Below are 19598 nucleotides of genomic sequence, written 5' to 3' on the forward strand. Positions count from 1 at the left end.
GTACAGGGGAAGGCAGGGAGCCCAGAAGAGGCATCAACCAGCAACCAGCTGTTTACGTAACAGGGGGCCTAGCGCTCACACAGGAAAAGCCAACACACCAACGGCGGGCAGGTGTGGCAGTGGGGAAGGGCAGACGTGCAGCTGCTGTCCACACGATACGGTTGGCGAGACACGGGAAGGCTCAGTACTGCCTGCTCCTCCAGGGATGCCATTAGGGCAAGTCACTCCCAGAGGTGAACACTGCCTCCTCCCATGAGGGGCCCCGAAATTGCAGCTATTTCTAGGAGGAAGAGCTTGTGAGGGCCCTAACCCTCGTCTGCTACACACCAAGGGCCAGACGTTAAGTTGTCTGTAGTCTTCACGGCAATTGTGTGGAGTCAGTGTTACCACCTGCCTCACAGATGAGGACACTGGTGTCCAGAGGTTAAGCAGTTTGACCCTTCCTGCAGGACAGGGTGCACCCTCGCCTTTGTTGTCTCCCTGCCTCATGCAGGTGTGATGGGAAAGGTCGGGAGCAGAGGTGCATCAGGTTAAGAAGTGGTCCGAGTAAATGGGCAGTCGCCAAAGAAACCCTGGTACAGTTTTTCCTGGCACCAACTCCATGCCACAGCCACGATAAACGTGGGATGAACCTCACTGAGTCCCCAAATACTGTGGAGTGGAGAGGGAGGGGATGCAGGGAGCACGGTCAAGGGCAGGCCAAGCACGAGGGGTGGGGGGCAGCAGAAGAGTGAGTTTTCATTCATCCCCATTTGCAACTCTTGATAACAACAATCACCAATGAGCCTGCCCAAAAATAGCAGCGTTTGCCCTGACCCTCCCTGAGCGCCTCCTTAATCTGAAAGCCATCATCTGTCAAAGGATAGAAAAGGAGAAATTGCTCATCTGTCACTTATGTAACTAGCTGTCACATTCACACAACAGTGGGGCTCCCACTTAGGCCCCTTGGAGTCCCAGCTGGTAAGCCCCTGACTTGATTTCTAAATGGAGGAGCCATTAGCTAGCTGTCCCTCCCAGGAATGGCAACGGTGATGCCTAAATGTTTAGCGGCCTAATCTAAGAACATCAGACTAGAAAGGGACCTAAGAGATCATTACGTGCCTACGTGGAGATTGGCTAAAAAGGTATCTTCTGCCCAACTCTGAATCATTGGCGGTGACACCGGGGCACACTGTGTTGAGAAGGATTCTGAGGCCCAGCCCAGTTTAGCAGGAAACAGTCCTGTGATTGCTTAGCAGTGCCTGACATTGGGGAGGACCCCACGGGGGCCAGGTATCAGCTGTGTGACACAGTACCCATCTCGAACCTCTCTGAGTTGTGGCTTCCTCGTGTGCCAACAGACAATAACAATAATGCCACCTCCCCTAATGGCAGTCTCAGGAGGTATGAATCTCCCGGCGGGAACCACACAGATGTGTTGTGCAGTGGTAATTTCGCATTGCTTCCTGGTCTTGTATTGCTGCAGTTTACTTTTCTAGGGCCAATTCCCAGCCTACTAGAAGTCAGCTCCTACAGGAGGTGCTCATGAAATGCTTGCTGAATAGTGTAGTGAGCCCTGTGTTCAGTAAATGCAGGGTGGGGAGGAAAGCTGATGGTGGCTGTTACATAGGGGAAGGCCCCTGACCCCCACACACAAGACACGGCTCGTCTTCTACTTGGAGTATCGGGACAGGAGAAAGGCAGAAAGGTAAGTTGGGGAAAGCGCCCTGGTCTATACAACGTGGGAGACAGAGGGAAAGGTCATGGAGGATCAGAGGCAAAATAGAAATGGGAAGATGGGAATGTGGCCACTAGACTCCAGGGTTGGAACTTTCTGGAACTGCACCTGTCCCAGTTGGAGAGCTGGCTCTGGTTGGCAGCCATCAGCAGGATGTCGTCAATCTCATCCTCAATGCGGAAGGGGTGCTGCGAGGTGGGCTCATCCTCGGGGCACGAGTACGGGCTCATGTAGGGGTGCTGCAGCCCCATCTCAGCTGTTAGGCGATCCATGGGGTTAAAGGTCAAGATCTTCTCCAGAAAGTCGATGGCTGTGGGGAACAGAGCAGCACATAATGGTCATTTGTTGCCCCTGCCACGCTGAGAAAGAGACCCCTTAACATGGTGATGTTCCCTGCTGTTTGTACTTTTCCATTTGTGAAAAGGTTTTTAGCCATTTTCTTTCTTATGATCCTCACCATCACCCAGTGACTAATCCAGAGCAGATGCTGATTTTTTGATGTCACCAATGAAGTAACAGAGGCCAGGGTGGGGTGGAAAGGGGGAAGGGACCTGCTCAAAGTTGGTGGCAGGAGGTCCGGATCTAGAACTTTGCCTCAGGCTGGATTTCTCCAGAGACAAGGAATGGAGTGTAGGTAGCTATGTGGTAGTGATCCCGGAAGGTACATTGGGAGGGAAGGGGGATGAACACAGTGGAGGCTGTGCCAATGAGCAGGTGTCTCCTGAGGGCACCTGGGGCTCAGTTCCACTGGGATCCTCCAGGACTCAGCATGGGACACGCCGCAGAGCTGGCCCCGCCTGTGGAAGGAGCTGAGGTATCTCTATACCTACCATTTGTCTCCAGTGGAGTCCGGCTGGGGTGGGCAGGGGAGCCTGCTCCCCTCAGGGCCAGCAGTAAAAAGCCTCTGTGGGAAGGGTCAGTGGAGGTGGGGCGGGGGGGATAGGGTCTGACAACCCAGCGCTCCTACTTTGAGACCAGGACTCTTTCTACCATATGTCATCCCTGGAGGTCTGGCAAATAAAGGCAGGCTGAGCTTCAAAATATGTCACCACCAGGCTGATACCACACTTACTGTGCCAGGCAGTAACCCTTTAGGGTTAGACCAAGGGGAGGTTCTGGCATCTGGAACCTGGGGACAGGGAGGGGCACTCAGAAACTTGTGCAGTAGGTATTTGCCAACCAGCATGAACGTATATTAAAATTTCACTAGGGTGTTATGGGTATGCTCTGGGCACAGCTACTGGTGCCCATTTTCCTGAGCAGGGTAAGGGTACCCATCTGCCTTGTGAGCTCAGCCCTGGGTTATCTCAGGGCAAGGTCTAGCCTGGAGGTTTGTATTACTTCTCAGCGCTGGAGGATCCACTTAAATCATGAGTTGGCTAATCATGTTACAGCCCACGTGCAAAGAGAGGAATGCAGCTCAAGGTCCAGGCTGCTGTCCCCTCGGAGGGGCTCCTGGGTGGGCCTCGGCCTATACTAGTCCCTTGTCCCTCACACCAGCCCTGGATGTCTTTGCAGGAAAATCCATCAATGATTCAGGAAATCGATGGAATCTGAAGGTCACTGGCCTCCCTGGAGGACACGGTGCTGCTTTGTAACGCTAGACCGAAAGATCAGTTCAGCAGCAGTAGCTCTGATCGCCCCCAAACGTTCTGGGGCTCAGGGGGATGCTTCTGAGCCAGGGCTGCAGACCTGAGAGAGGATCAGCCTCTCAGACTCTCGGGACTGGGAAGGATCAGGCACTGCAGTGCACAGCCCAGCTCCAGGCTGGGTGAGCCAAGGCTTTGCCTCTGTGGGCCTCCGGCCCCTCCCTCAGCCCCGTCTATGACCCTAGACCTTTTGACAAGGAAATGGAGAGTGAAACCGTTAAACAGCAGGCATCATCACCATTAGCATCAAGATTTAAAAAGACCCAGCAAACCCTGAAGTGGGAAAGTGCCAATCGCAAAGGGCATTGCACTGACGCTAACAAGAATGCGAGTCTTCTCTTTCCTCTCCCTGACAGCTGGTCCTCTAGCAGGTGCCCAGATGCTTCTGGGAAGCCCAAATATTAGAAAGCCCTTCCTTATATCAAACCTAAATCTGCCCCCTTTAACCGCTACCCTAGCCTTGCTCTGCCCTCTGTGGGCCCCTCACATCAGGGTGTTGTTCTTTCTTCTCCATGACTGACATTTTAAGCTTCAAGGCAAAAGTCATGTCCCACGCAAGCCCCCTGTCCACCTAGGACACAACTGGCATACGTCTCCCAGCCTCCCCTGCAGTTAGATGTGGCTGTTGACTGGGGCCAATGGAACGGGGGTGGAAGTGATGAGTACACCACCCCATTTCCAGGCCTGACCCATGAAAACCTCCTGCAAGAGTCTCTGCAATCTCTTCCCCTGGCTTCAGCTGGAAGCTGGTGTCGAGGGGACACTGAGAGCTATGTGTTGAAGATGGCAGCCCTTCTGACAGCCTGGGTCCTGGGCAGAGCCCTCCCCCAGACTCCCCCACTTAGTCTGGACGTAAGGTCAGCAGTGAATACACTGTTAGCTGGGTAGGCCTGGAGAATTCAGGTTTACCTGCTATGGCACTGGCTTTACCTTAAGTCATAAACACTTATTGTCTAGGGACTATGCTTGGTCTTTTTGGAAGGAGACCAGCTGCTCCCGCCCCCACGGTGATGCCAGAGTGCGGCCTCCAGATGCTGGCCTGGCGGTCAGGCTCAGGTACCTTCACTGTTCACCTCGGGGAGCAGCTTGCGCAGTGGCCTCTTCACCTCCCAGGTGCTGTTGATGAAGGAAGGCATCACCTTGAGCAGCTCGTCTTTGTCTTCCTCCCGGATCACAGGGATGGTCTCCAGGATGAGCTGCATCTGCTCTAGCTCGTGAGCTCCTAGGGAGGCAAACAACGGAGGCTTACTGTGCTGCCCATGTGACTGGATGCGTGGAAGCCCCAAAGCAGCTCCAGGAGGCCTGGGAGCAGCACTGGGCTGGGAGCCAGGGGCCCTAACTCTGGTCTTCACTCTGCCACTAATTTGCTGTGTGACTATGGGCAAGTTGCTTGCCATCTCTGGGGCTTGGCTTTGTCAATTGTCTCTGCCTCTGGAATGGAGAAGTCTGATATACACCAAGTCATTCAGCACCAAAGTGACAAGAACAGCTTGGTCCAAGGCTTTCTAAATGCTCCTTCCCATATGCCTCTCTGCTACCTTACGAGGTTGGGGAAGAAAGTGATTTTAAGGTTAGGAATGAGCCTTATCTTTTGGTTTCCAATTAGGATTCCAGGTAGGAGGCAAAAAAAAAAAAAAAAATCAGGAATAACAAATTGGGTTTGGGATGTGTCTTGAGCACAGTGCCTCTGTGCTCCTTCGGGCAGAAGGAAGACGAAGAGGCCATGCTGGGTCTGTGGGCTAGCATGGAGTGAAGAATATATTCATTCAACAAATAATTATCTAGTGAGCACTTTCTCCCTGCCGGGGATCATGCTGGACGCTGGGAATGAAAACCACGCTCATCTGTAAGAAGCATCAGACTAAGCATCTCAGAAACTCAACTCGTCTTCTACACCCAGGCAACCACTGAGCTCTAGGTCAGAGCTTTGGCACTGCTGGTGTGGGTCGGGGCTGTCTCCTTGCTGTGCCGCTCTGACCGCCAGGCCACTCTTACTTTAATGGCTTCCATTTTTCCTTTTGTATGACTAGATTTTCCACCTAGCTCTACCAGGTTGAATGCTCACCCAAGCCTCTCCTTCCTCCAGGAGTCCCCCTGACTCATCCCGCTGCACAGAGGGCACACCCCTTATCCCTGATTCTCATGGATTCCAGTATGCCAGAAGCTGGTGGCCCAGGAGGGGGCTGTTCTGTACCCCCACCCCCTACGATGCCCTTTGTGGCACTAAGCATATGTGAATGCTGTGAAGACCAACCCAGAAAGTGCCTACAGCATCAGGGTCTGCTCTCAAGGAGTTCCTCCGACCTCTCTCTATCGTGGGCTCTTGGAGGGTCATTTCAGGAACTCTGGATGCCCCTTGTGGGATCCCCTCTCCAAAGGAGCACTCCAGATGGACTGCTCACAGTGGCAGGGACAGCAGAGAAAGAAAGGGGCTGAAAAGTGTAGGGTGGGTGTTTTCAAATCTCAACGTGTTTGAATACAAGTGGTTACTTGATTTTGAAAGTTCTGTCCTCAAAATGCTATTTTTAGCCTCTCTAATATTTTGCTTAAAATGCTAGTAAGGTGCCTCCAAGTAGTGCAGAGGTTATTTCAAAAAGAAAGGCTAGCATATTTTGTGATTAGTGTGGTTTTTTGCACTCAGTCCTCTCTTTTTCTGGAACGATGTCAGCGGAGAAGGAAGGTGGCAAGGTTAGTGACTTACCTGCAAAGAGCATTCTTCCTGTGAGCATCTCGGCCAGGATGCAGCCGGCAGCCCACATGTCGATGGCTTTAGTGTAGTTGTTAGGCGACAGGAGCAGACGCGGTGAGCGGTACCACTTCGTTACCAAGCCTTCTGACAGATAACCCTGGAAGGTGAAATTCCCGGTTCCATCGATTAGTCATGTGCAGATTCCCTCCCTCCCATGTCTCGTCTCCTTTCTCTTCACCTGGGCACAGGACCCATGTCAGGATCCTTTCACCCTTGATCCTTTCCTGTTGATCTGGAAGGAGCATTAGGGAACAGAGGCCTGGTTAAGGAGGCTCAGGCTTGTTTGTGGGGTTCAAAACCTCGGTGGGATTCTCCTGTGTAGAAAGGGATGCAGGATACCAATATTTTAGAAGGAGTAATTTCCCATTCTACTTGATGTAACTACGCAAAACAAATCTCACCTCATCTAGTAAAACACATAAATGGGAACCATACTCTAGTTCATTATCACCACCAACAGAGTAATGCTCAGACATTGGAATTTTATTTATCCAGTGACTGAATCTCAGAAATAGAGATGTGAATCAAGACAGTTGCTTTGGTGCTGATGGCTAGAATTAACCATCTGGCTACAATACCAGATGCCAAGCCTCTGCTGAGAATGGATAAGGCCAGCTTCATGATGGATACAGATGAAGGGCATACGGAAGCAGCCCTAAATGGCAGAGTGCACACAGCTTTGGTTGGCCCAGAGGGTTCTGGGAGTTGTACAGAATGTCTTTTGGGGGATAGATGTTCTAGCTGATTTCAGCCACTGCTCAGAGATTTGTGGTCTTGGATGGAACCTCCCCCAAAGAGGTACAGTGATGACATAGGTATTTTAGCACAAATAGGAAACTACAGTTGACCCTTGAACACTGTGGGGATTAGCGGTGCTGACCACCGCACAACTGAAAATTCACGTATGACTTAAGTTGGCCCTCTGCGTATAGTTGACCCTTGAACAATGCAGGTTTCAACTGCGACAGCGAGAGTCAATTGAAAACTCGGCGTATAAGTGGACCCACACAATTCAAACCCACGTTGTTCAAGGGTCAACAAGGCAATTTGGAAATTTTTCTCTATGTAATTCAGAAAGCTGGCCCAAGAGTGAAACCTGGGAAATGTCCATTTGGATTACCTGGACAGTCTCTCTAAAGTGAGAAAATAGACCCATTTGGGATTCAAAGAAACAATTCAGACAGAGGGGATCCAATGTGAGATTCTAGGGATGGTCTTGTGATCTGCTGATGTCATTCCCCATTTAGCATTCGAATTTTCCTTCTTACTGATGTGAAAAGCGTCACAGACCCAGGTTAGAACAGATGAAAAGTTAGGAAGCCCAAGTACTCAGGAGCTTTTGATCAATTAATCCGAAATCTCTCCCTTTGTTGAGCAAAGATTTATTAAGTGGTTAAAACCTTTTGAGAGCCCTAAATTATGACAGCAATTTTCTCTCTTCCGTAGCACATATTTCTTCAGAATAGGGCTTCAAACTGGAAGGAGGAAAAGAGAAAAACACCTCTTAGCCAGAAATGACTATTCTCCGGCCTCAATGCTCCCACCAAAATGAACTCCTTACAATGTTTTAAATGTAGCCCTCTTTCTCTCTCCTTTGAACATCTACATGTGTCTATTCCATGGATGGAAGTTCTCACCTGTATTGCCCTATCTGGCTGAGTCACTCAGAATGCTTCATCTCAGCAGCTTCCTGACTCCTTGGGATGAGGTTGGGTGCCCCTCCCAGGAGCTCCAGAGTCCCCGTTTTGTTACTGTTTCTTTACTTCACCGAAGTCTCCCACTTTCCGGACCATTAGACTATATGCCCTTATTGCCCATTTTCCTCATTGCTTAGCCCCAAGTCTGTCTCCTAGGAGGTGTTTCCTAAATGCTGTTGAATGAGTGAATGAATGAATAAGAAATTGAGGTATAATTTACATATAGTAAAATTCACCCTTTTTAGTGTACAGTTTTATGAGTTTTGACAAAAGTGTAACCACCGTCACAATCAAGACAATATAACAATTTCATCATCATGGCGAACAATTCTGTGTCCCCTTCTTGTCACCCACCCCTAGCCCAGCTCCTAGGAACCACTATTTTCTGTCTCTCTAGTTTTGCCTTGTTCAGAATGTCATGTAAATGGAATCACAGTATGTAGCCTTTCGAGTCTAAATTCCTCCACTTAGCATAATGCATCTAGACTCATCCACAGTGTTGTATATACAGAAGTTTGTTAGGGGTTGAAGTTTAATTCTAAAAATTACAGAGACAAGCCAAACTGTCTGTGTACTGTCACTTCTTGGTGGGTGGGTTATAAAGAATGGTCTGATTTATTTTCCAGTCAGAGGCTGAGACTGTCACAGGAAGACTAAAGCCGAGATCACCGAGAGGGGAGGTGACTTAAGGTAAGTTTTCCTTGATATGTAAATGAGCAGTCCTTTAGGGACCTGCTTATCTGCAGCATCTGAGAGCTGAAAACAAGTGGGGGGCTGCCTTCTGAAACACCTGCCCTGAAAGTAAAAGAAAGATGTTTGTTTGGGCAAGACTGCATCTGGGCCAGAACGATGAGCCCGGCCATGATTGCAGCTGAGAAAGTTAACCCCTGGCGCTTTCTTACCTTTAAATGAAAATCAAGAATCTGCTGGATTTTTGTGAACTACTAGCTGCTTCCCTATGCTTACTTGTCTCTCAAGCCCTTTGGACACATAAAGGGGATTTACTGATGTGTTTCAGAAGCCACAGGACAGAGAATCTGGGAAGTGTCTTCTGCCAGGCTCTGAAGCAAGAGGAGCCCTGGGGGAGAGGGGATGGGAACACAGGGGTGGCTCCCTTCATGGATGGGTGGGGCAGACACAGGAACCCAGGGTCCTACTCTCTGCTGAGAGGAGCCCTGGGTGTCTGGGTGGGAGAGGCACGGGGGCACACGACATGACACTGGTGATTTAAATTCAAGAGAGGAGTTTCCGTTGAGTGGATAGGGCAAAAGAATTTTCTAGAGTAAAAAAAATTCTTTCAAGAATACCCAGGAGTGGAGACTCAATTTTATCAGAAGGACTCATACATCAGTAAGTATATTGGCTGCACAGAAGTCCTCACATGGCTTTCCTGCCTGAGCCTGCAGGGAGGATAGTTTCAGATCCATTTGTATGTGGAGGACCCTGTCCTCAGTGATCAGACCTGGTCTCCGGGGGTTTACCCACCCGCAGGCTGACAGAGGAAGAACTGGGTGGGACAGGGCACACGCTTGGTGGGCTGCAAGGCATCACTGCTCTGAGGAGACACAAAGCCAACATTCTGTCATTCTCTGTGGCCTTCTCTCAGCATGCAAGAGGCAAGACTGGAATTTCCCTTTCCTCCTGACCCTCTCCACCCCGTCCCTTGGTGTTCCCAGTGAGAAGCTGGCTCTGGAGGGGCCACTGGGAGGCAGTTGGATAGTGTTCCTTATCCAGACCCTGTCACAGCGGCCTTTAAGGCTGCTTCAGTATTCCCACCAACCAGCCCATCTTGCTGTACTTCTGGAGTCCAGTACAGCCAAGGGGAGGCTTGGACTTTGAAAACTTCAAAGGGAAATGAAGTTTTCCCTTTTCCCAGCAGCTGCCCTGGGAAGAGGGTAATGAGGGGCCCTTAATAGAGCTAGAGGGATGGTGTCATTAAAGCTCTGAGCATTCTCTTTGCAGAGGGAGCAGGGGAGTGTGGAGTCAGTCCCAGCTGCCTGCCAGGGAATTCAGGACAGCCTTGCTCAAACTCACCCCGACAAGGGTGGGCACCGAAGTGCTGCGCGGGCGAGCCAGCACTAGGCTGGCTCCCACTCTGTGTAGCTGGCTCTCTCTACGCCTCCACCCTGAGCCTGATCTCGTGGGTCTGGGGGTTAGGAGGCTAGGAGGAAAAGCATGGCCCAATAAACTCCTACTTCACCTGTTAATGATAATGTACCTTCTGGCCCCTCGCAAGGATGGGACAAACTTAAAGGGGGACAGCATTCTCCCCAGAGTAAAAGCCCAGTCAACTGTAGCTCTCTCTCTCTCTCTGCACATGGTGGTAGGGTGACAGGGTGGGAAGAGTTGTTCTCCCCTCCTACGGAATGGATGCTTCTAGGCCAGGACAGTAGGGGGCTATGACAGCCTCACCTTCCCAACTAGATGCCTATGGCATGTGTCCTGGGAGCCATGTGTCCTCCCTGTATGGTAGAAATGAAGACAATTAAGATCATCCCTGATTTCAAAGAGTGCATAATGTAGTTAAAGAGATGAACAGTTCCATTTGAAAAGATGATCAGCAGGACCAGGAAATGATCTCAGTCAGCATTTATGTAGGACTTGTTCTGGGCTGGGTACTGTGTTTGCATTTCACATGGGCTCGATGTGGGCCCTTCACGGGCTAGGACGCAACCTGCCCAAGGTCAGGTGACTGGGCGGTGGCCGCGGTGCCTGGCTGCAGAGCTCATACTCTAACCTGTACGCTGCTGGACCTCCACTGCCTTGCATACTGGATAAGGTCAATGGTAAGCAGCAAGGAGAGGCATGCTGGAGCGCGGGGGTGTGGTGGGGTACGGTGTGGTGGGGTGCGTTTCGTCCTGAGGTGAGTCAGTGAAGGCTTCATGGGAGGGAGGTTTGAGTTGTTCTTGATGGATGAGGACATCTTAGATAGCTGTGCTGGGGAACTTTCTAGGTGGTGATATAGAGCCAGTGTAAGTACAGCTGAGGGGGTGGGAAGACCTAGAATACGCTCAGGGGACAAAGACATCTGGACCTGTGGACAAATGGGACATGGGGTTGGGGCCAAGAGTCAATGGTTCCCAAGGATCCACTGCATCAGAATCGGGAAGTGCTTGTGAGATGTGCACATGGGACCAAAGCTACTGACTCCAGAGTCCTCCATCTTGAATGGACTCCCCAGGGAACCCGTAAGCCCCCTCCCAGTTTGAGAACCCCAGGAAGAATAAAGGGAGGCATGGAAGGTCTCAGAGTGGGAAAGGAGGGGTCATGGACAGGACAGGAGTTTCAGTGCAGGCGGTGGAAGGGCCACGTGCCTGTGTTTTTCTCCTGAGTCCTTTGCAGACCTGCACCACCCTGTGGTAGGGCCCCAGCTGAGTATTGCAAGTGGGAGGGGCTTTCAAGTGGGAAGGGCTTTCAAGTGGGAGGGGCTTTCGTGGAGCAAGTTGGTGGCAGGCTCTGCACTCCCTGTCACTCGCAACCTGGAGAAGCTTGCAGTGGGGCTGGCAGCAAAAATGCTGCTCTCTGCTTTCTAATCCCCTAAGAATATTGACTATAATTTAATATTGACTATATATATAGTCACAGGATGTGGAGTACAAAATAGGGAATAGAGTCAATGGAATTGTAGTAGCTATATACGATGTCAGAGGGGTAGTAGATTAGGGGGGGTTACCACTTTGTAAGGGGTGAAATATCTAACTATTGCATTGTTTTGTACACCTGAAACTAACAAAAAATAAAATAAAATAAAAAAGATGCTGCCTCCTGATAGCAGGGGATTAATGGGCTCAGGAAGGCCCCAGGCACCACATTTCCTTAGAAGGGGGTACGAATACACATATGCACCCTTGTCTGATCTAGAAGAAATTAGGTCAAGTGAAAAAGAGATCAGGCTGTGAAGAAGTAAAACTTTTAGCCTTAGGGGCAAGTGGAGGCGGTTGCATGGATGCTGTAATTCTTGTGGAGAACTGGTAGGTGTGCTGTGGAAATCAAAGGCATGTCACACATAGAATGGTGAAGACTGGGCACTTTCACGCTGGAGAACATGGTTGCGGAGCATGAGAGCTGCCTTTAGACATTTGCAAGGCTATCATACTGACAAGGAGTTAAGCTTGTTCTTGAAGTCTCTGGGGACAGAGAAGAGGCTAAGTGTGAGATGGAAATCTATGCAGTATATGATGTTAACAGCTAATATGTATTGAGCTCCTCACCCTGCTCTATATGGATTAACTTATTTCATCCTCAAAACAACCCCATGAGGTAGGGACTCGCTTTATAGTCATTTTACAGTGAGGAAATGGAGGCACAGAGAGGGTAAGCAACCTACCCACAGTCACACAGGTTGTAAGTGGCTCAGCTGGGATCCAACCCCCGGGCTGTGTGGATGCAGCACCTTTGTTCTGAATATGGGTTTCTATTGCCTTTCACATAAGAGGGCTCTCTAAAGCCATCAGGGCTGTCCAAGGGGGGACTGGGTCCTAGACAGGCAGAGGCATGGAGCACAGAATGAACAACCTCGTGGGGTGGTGGAGTGCCAACACCCACTCTCTTGGTGGATGCCAGAGCACAGCTTCTCAAAATTTGGGGTGCCCTCGATTACTCAGGGACATGGACTTGTATTAAATGTAGATATCATTTCCTCTGGTGAGCAAGGTGATGCTCTGGGACCAGCAAGGCCTTCGATGATCTTTAATGCCTGCCCTAAGGATTTATGGTTGCCTTGTTCACAGGCCAGGCAGGTTTCTCCAACCCAGCAGCAGCCCGACCTACAACAGGGGATAATTCTTTGTGTTATAGACACTCATCAAAAGATCATGTAGAAAAACACCACCTTCTCAGAGGTCCAGTTTAAGCAGAAATATACAGCCTCCCTCTCCACAATCCTCTCCCTCTGCAGGCATAACTCTTATTTGTGCCAATGCCCGTAACAGGCATGTTAGCAGCCTTTTTAAAAAGCAAACACCACAGCCAAATCGTCTTTCTTATTGCTGACTCCAAACGCATTCTATTCAACTGATTTCCACGAAAATATGCAGCAGGGACTCTCTCAAGCTGAGAGAAGGAACACACAATCTTAAAAGCCCAGCACGGTCATTTGTAAGTCAGTTGGTACACTCTGTTTATGCAGCTTAAATACACATGGGTGAAGACACAGTACAGTTAAATCAGCTGCACTGACTTTTCATTAACTCCTAAGGTGCCCTCAATGCTGATCTGCTGCTCCCCACCCCACCCCTTTCTCACTCCATGGTCTGGGGATCCTGTCCACTGAAATTCACCAGCTCTTCCCAGGTTTCCATGGAAATCAACCAAAAGCCCAGTTAAGTTCCTGTAGGCCTGTAACCCCCATGTGTTCCTTTTAGTTAAAAAAAAAATTTATGGTAGAATTGCTTTAGAAAAATTACACTGAATTGTGATAAAATACACATAATATAAAATTCACCATCTTAACTGTTTCACTCAGGTCAGTGGCACTAAGTACATTCAGGTTGTGCAACCATCACGACCATCCGTCTCCAGACTCTTTTCATCTGGCAAAACTCAGTCTGTACCTATGAAACAACTCCCCATACTCCTTTTCCCCCCGGCCCTTGGCAACCGCCCTTCTGCTTTCTGTCCTTATGAAGTTGATTACTCTACGTACCTCATATAAGTGGAATCAAATTTGTCCTTTGCTGACAGGTTTATTTCACTTAGCATAATGTACTTCTCCTTACTTTTAAATGCCAGGGAAATGAGAGCAATGAACTTGGGCTTCTTTTTAAAAAGCACTTTCTTGAAATGTAGTTGTCTTTTAATTCAACTAGAGCTCGCCGTCACAGATAGAAGCTTCGAATATTATCCTCAGGGCGCCCAAATCATGTGTGAACTCTGAATTCTATTACAGTTCAAAGACATGACAACATGTTTTGTTTATTCGGAGATGTACCAAGATCACCAGCTTTAACTCCACCATCCTTGCCGAGACCAGCTGCTGGGTTAGTTACAGAGGTGGGTGGAGGGAAGGCTTGGTTCAGCTGCTTCAGCCTCAGTTTCCCCATCTGCTCGTGCTGCTGGTCTCCAAGTTTTCCTCTGTGGGGCACTAGAATCCTAGGATGCTGCATCACAATCAACGGCCCTCTTTAAGTGATGGGTCCTGCTGGGCTACAGAGATGAATTTTTAATGGGCACAGTCAGTCTGTGAGCAAAGGGCTCCTTTTAGGAAGATGCATAAACCGCCAGGTCATAAATACATATTTGTCTCGCTGACTTTCAAGGGGAAATCTGGTGGCACCCTAGAGCAGAGGCTCTCAAACCTGCTACAGTTTAGAAGCACCTGGGGCACTGAAGAAAATCCTGATGCTCAGGCCACCTGCTATACTAATTACATCAGAATCTCTGGGGGCAGACCAAGCATCAGTAGTTTTTAAAACTCCCCAGGTGATCCCAATGTGCAGCCATATTTGAGAACCAGTGTCCTAGAGATCTTCAGTTCACCTGCTTTGGAAAGGTAAGCCTTATTTTCAGTTCCCTAATTAGTGCCGGCTTCTATTTCCATCTCCATTGAAGACGAGATGAATCCCTGAGTAGCCAGAAGTCTTTCCCAGACCACTGACGAATGGGAAGTAAAAATTTACTGGAAAATAACCAATAATAATAGCTGCCATTTACTGAGAACTTATAATATGCCAGGCACTGTGCCAAGGTGCTGCTTTATTATAAGGGCATTTAATTATCAAAATGACCCGATGAAAAAGGAGAGAGGTGAATAAGTTGACCAAGGCCAAATTAGGTAACAATTGGCAGTGCTGAGGTTTGATCCCGGCAGTGAACAAAACAAAGTTCCTGTGATCATGCAGCATCCATTTTAGTAGGACAGACAGCTGAACATATGAATGTATACTATGTCCGGTGGAGGTAGCACTAGAAATAAAAATAAAGCAGGGTAAGGAGACAGAGTGATGGAGGGGGTGGGTGGTCCAGGAAGGCCTCTATGACAAGGGAACTTGTGAGCAGAGGCAATCAAGGGAGTGACCCATGTGGCCATGTAGGGGAGAACATCAGAGAAGTTGACCTCTGAGCCCCAAGTCTTCCCTTTCTGTTCCCCTTACCCCCATACGAAGACAACACTCTTCATCTTTCTCCTGCCACCTGGCAAACCTTCCCCTCAGATCCCTCATTAATATCCAGGTATAAGTAACTGAGAACAGCTTGGGGGTGGGGAGGAAACTAATATTTGTTGAGCATTATGCAAAAGAGTTTGCCAGCATTAGCTCAGCTGACCTCATGAAAACAACCCTGTAAGGTAAGTACTTATTTTTTGCATTTTAAATCTGGGGGAATTATTGCAGGCCCATCCCCTCTGCATGGCTGAGCAGGCAAGGCTTTGCGTTCCTGGACCCCCTTCTCTTCAAATTCACAGCATATAGTAGGGGAGACCCTGAAGGCAGGGACCAGCTTTTTTTATCTCTATCTGTGGTGCGCAGGGTAGGTGCTCACTTTAAATGTGGTGCACAAACGGGATAAAAACCTTAAGCTAAAGGAAATGATTGATATGCCCATGGTGGCATTTCAGGAATTCACCGCCAGTCAAAAGGAGATTATTTTGAAGTTTGTAGGTCATGAAGTTTGCCACCGTGTGCAAGTTCAGTCCTCAGAAATCTAGGGGCTTCCTCAGCTGTGAGGTGTGGCTGTGGATTTCTATTTGACATTATCTTGATTCTACTGCGTGGTAGCTGGGCCCCTTGGGCTACTAATCTCACCGGAGGCCAGCCTGGCGGTCACTCAGCGCTTTACTACCTCCCTTCCACTTCCACTCTCGAAAAGAAAGAGAATATTAACCCCAAAGCACTTCTGAGTAATGGGTGTAACAATAATGAATATTTGCCAGGTGCTCGCTACGTGCTAGGTAGGTACCACCCTGAGCTCTGTCCGTATTCTTTTATTTGATTATCATGGCACTCTCACAAAGTGGGCACCTGTGCTTATGTTCCTTGATCATTTAGGGCTGTTTGAATGGTCTGGTCCTAGAGGCCAACTGGCCTGTGTGTGGAAGGTGACACTCTGAAGCTTAATATGTCATTGCCTGATTTGATTTTATTTCATGTTGATCAAAGATACACCACAATAGGAATGTTTGGGGTGGGGTCCAAGAAATGTAATCTAGACCGTGACTGGGTTTCTTCTTTCATTTCTTCAGGGGAATGAAAACCATGATCAATGGTCATTTTGAGTCCCGGAGTAAAGGATATTATTGAAGTTTAGGGAGCTGATTTTTGCACTATTACTACAGTTTAGTATTGTTTAGAGTGACAAAGGAATGTGGGTGATCTCCTTTACTTGAAGTGAGTAAAGAGTATGTGACAAGTTCCTCCCACAAGCTGCTCTGGAAACTGACCCCTGGGCAGGACCACCAGCCCCTGTAACTGCAGCTTGTCTGGCCCTACAGGGCCTCGAGCCGAGGGTTTAGGACTGAGATGATATGAACGACTCAAGCCTGTGAAGCAGCCCAGCTACTCAGGGTCCCTTAGGAATTCTTGAGATGACTGAGAATGGCTCTGTACTTGGAGGGCCCAAGGCCGAGAGGTGGTCCATGCCATACTGCTTCCTTCTGTTCCTCTCTGTGGACCAGATGACAACCTACTCCCCTTTCTCTCCCCACTTAGACATATCCTCAGAGGCTGTGGAACTGATCTGTTTCCTCCTCTAAAAGAGACATAATAGGTCATTTCGATGAAGTCTCTCTTTTGCAGAAGAGAAACTGTTTACCATCATCATCATCATCATCAATTACAACAGTGATTACTGAGCACTCACTCTAGTCCTACCAAGCTCTGTATTAATGCTTTACATAAAGAACCTCAATGAGAGCCGGCCCAGTGGCTCAGGCGGTTAGAACTCCGTGCTCCTAACTCCAAAGGCTGCAGGTTCGATTCCCACATGGGCCAGTGGGCTCTCAACCACAAGGTTACAAGTTCGACTCCCACAAGGGATGGTGGGCTGCGCCCCTTGCAACTAGAAAAAGGTAACTGGATCTGGAGCTGAGCTGTGCCCTCCATAACTATGATTGAAAGGACAACAACTTGAAGCTGAACAACACCCTCCACAACTAACATTAAAAGGACAACAACTTGATTTGGAAAAAAGTCCTGGAAGTACACACGGTTCCCCCAATAAAGTCCCGTTCCCCTTCCCCAATAAAATCTAAAAAAAAAAAAATCTATTAAAAAAAAAGAACCTCAATGAATACTTCACAATAGCCCCATTCAATTATTACTATAGCGAATACCTACTGAGCTTCTACTATGTTCCAGCCACTTTTCTGAGTGCTGGGACAGAGCAGGGAACAAAGCAGGTGAGCTCCCCCACCCTGTGGCGTCCACGTGTTACTTCTATAGTGCAGGCAGTTTTCTTCCTGTTTTACAGATGAGTAAAGTAAGGCTTAGAAAAAGATAGAGACCCAGCTAGTGAAGTGCCGACATTGTGCATAAACCCAGGTCTTGTTCTGAAGTTATGCTACTCTTTTCATCAGCAATTCTCACATCAGAATCACCTGGGGAGCTTGTTAAAACACAGATGGCTGAGCCCCACCTTCAGAGTGTCTCATTTAGTAAGTCTGGGGTGGGGCCAGAGAACTTGCATGTCTAATAAGTTCCCAGGAGACAGTGCAGGTCTGGGACCACATTTTGAGAGCGACTGCTTTGTGTACAGAACCAAGTGTCTGAGCCTTGAGTAAAGTGAGTGCTTCTTTCGTATCCACTTCCTTCTCTCCTTACCAGGACTGTCCCCCATGCGTATGCAGGGCACCCCATCCCAGGCCGACTTCCTGCATGATCCCAAGACTCCCCACCCCCACCAGCCAGCACTGGTGTGTGTTGCCATCACCATCTGTGTCCATGGGTATAATTACCCTCAGTATACAGGTTCTCACTTACAATCCATGTAAACAAGTTGCACTGCTGGAAAGGGTGTTCCTGCACCTGGTTTCTCAGGCTGTGTTGTGAACAACACACAGAACTCACATCAGCGGAGGCTGGCTGCCTTGGCTCTCAGCTCGATGACGAGAAGGTTCTCCGGATCCAGAAAAGATCCAGCTTGGAACCACGGCCCTTCAGGTGATCTGCAGGTTCTGCTGAATGACTCCTGCGTCTCCCCAGGGAAGCCCACACTACTGTTCCTGAGCAGGCGCTCTGGTTGGATAGAGGGATTTAAGGTCAGGGAGCATTGTCCCATAATGCTCTCTTGGCTCTCAGGTGTCTGAGCCTCATCCCACCTGGCGGTCGGGACCTCACCGTCTGGATTCCCACCCTTCTTTGCTTGGTGTGTCCACGGGGACAGGCGAAGCTCTTTAGAGGCCCTTAGGACTGATGCCATCACGGTGGTCCTCTCCCATACGTAATTCAAATAAAACCCATACAAACTATAAGAGCAAGGACGTCTGTTTGGGGTTGAATCGTGTCCTCCAAATTTCTTCTGTTGAAGTCCTAACCCCCAGTACCTCAGATACTGTTGCAGATATGAAAAGTTATTAGGTTGGTGCAAAAGTAATTGCAGTTTAAAAGGTTAAAAATAATTGCAAAAACCGCAATTACTTTTGCACCAACCTAATAAGATGAGGTCATTGGGGTGGTCCCTAATCCAGTATGACTGGTGTCCTTTGAAAAAGGGGAGGTTTGCACATGGACATGCCCACGGGGAGAACACCACGTGATGATGAAGGCACAGATGGGGGTGACGCTTCTACAAGCCAAAGCACACCAAAGATGGCCCCCAAACCCGAAAAGGCTAGGGGAGAGGCCTGGGACAGAGTCTCCCTCACAGCCTCAGCAGAAACCAAACCTGGTGACACCTTGATCTTGGACTTCCAGCCTCCAGACTGTGAGACAGTAGGTTTGTAATAAGTTTCTGTTCTTTAAGCCACTCAGTTTGTGGTGTAGCCCTAGCAAAGTACGACTGTGTTTCCCCCAAAATAAGCCCTAGGTGGACCATCAGCTCTCATGCGTCTTTTGGAGCAAAAATTAACATAAGACCGGTCTTATTTTACTATAATATAAGACCTGGTCTTGTATAAGAAACACGGTACAAAGACCAACAGAGCTCTAATTTTCTGCCCACCATGATCACTTTGATTTTTTTTTAATAGCAAAAATCAAATTCTTTACAAAACTTGTGGGTGTCCCTACTCTGCAGGTGCCTGACTTTTGGGTGCTCCAGCACTGGGGTACCCAGTGCACTGAAACACTTTTGGGTTTTTAACAGGAGGACCTGGCTCTGGTCTCACCCAGTCCAACAAAGATTGCTCGAAGGCTGTGTATCTTGTTGAGAACATGAGTTTTGGACCTGAGGTCCAATCAACTTACTTGCTGGTGACTTAAAGCTACTTTCCTAACCTCTCTGAGCCTCAGGTTCCTCATCAGCAAAACAGACATGTTTCATAAAGTTGCTGTCAGGATTATAGAGAAAACCAACAAGAAGCACCCCACCCTGAATAGATGCTACTCTGCCCTCCCCTTTCTCAAGCTCCGTTTTCATGGAGACGTGAATGGTTCCCTTTGGCTTGTTATGGTATATCCAAACTCGCCAGCCTAATCTCTCAGGTGCTTCCGGCCTTCCTCTCTCTCCCAGACGTCTCACTCTCTTCTCTCCTGGGGTCACACTACTGTGTATGAGGTGTCCACCACCTTTCCCTCGCCTGGAATGCCTCGTCCCTCCTTTCCTATCCATATCCCAACATCCCACCGGGCTCGCTTCACGTCCCACCTCGTTAGAATGTTTTCTTTCCAAATGGCCTCTAATTTAGAGGGAAA

The 19598-nt window shown here is 48.9% G+C and overlaps 1 protein-coding gene across 6 annotated transcripts in view; it reads right to left on the bottom strand.

The window, feature by feature from the left end:
* MAPK4 (mitogen-activated protein kinase 4) overlaps positions 1 to 19598 on the bottom strand; it is a 129069-nt gene that overhangs the window by 3810 nt on the left and 105661 nt on the right. For all 6 annotated transcript variants that reach the window (XR_013995293.1, XM_081078862.1, XM_081078860.1 and 3 more), the window contains exons 3-5: positions 6068 to 6212; positions 4427 to 4588; positions 1826 to 2027 (exon numbers count right to left, since the gene is read on the bottom strand). Coding sequence is in view for 5 of the 6 variants with exons in the window: in XM_081078862.1 (XP_080934988.1) it covers positions 1826 to 2027; positions 4427 to 4588; positions 6068 to 6212 (509 nt within the window). In the remaining variant the exon portion in view is untranslated. The remainder of the gene's footprint in view (positions 1 to 1825; positions 2028 to 4426; positions 4589 to 6067; positions 6213 to 19598) is intronic.

This window comes from Rhinolophus hipposideros (assembly GCF_964194185.1).
Source record: "Rhinolophus hipposideros genome assembly, chromosome: 17".
Lineage (NCBI taxonomy): Eukaryota > Metazoa > Chordata > Mammalia > Chiroptera > Rhinolophidae > Rhinolophus > Rhinolophus hipposideros.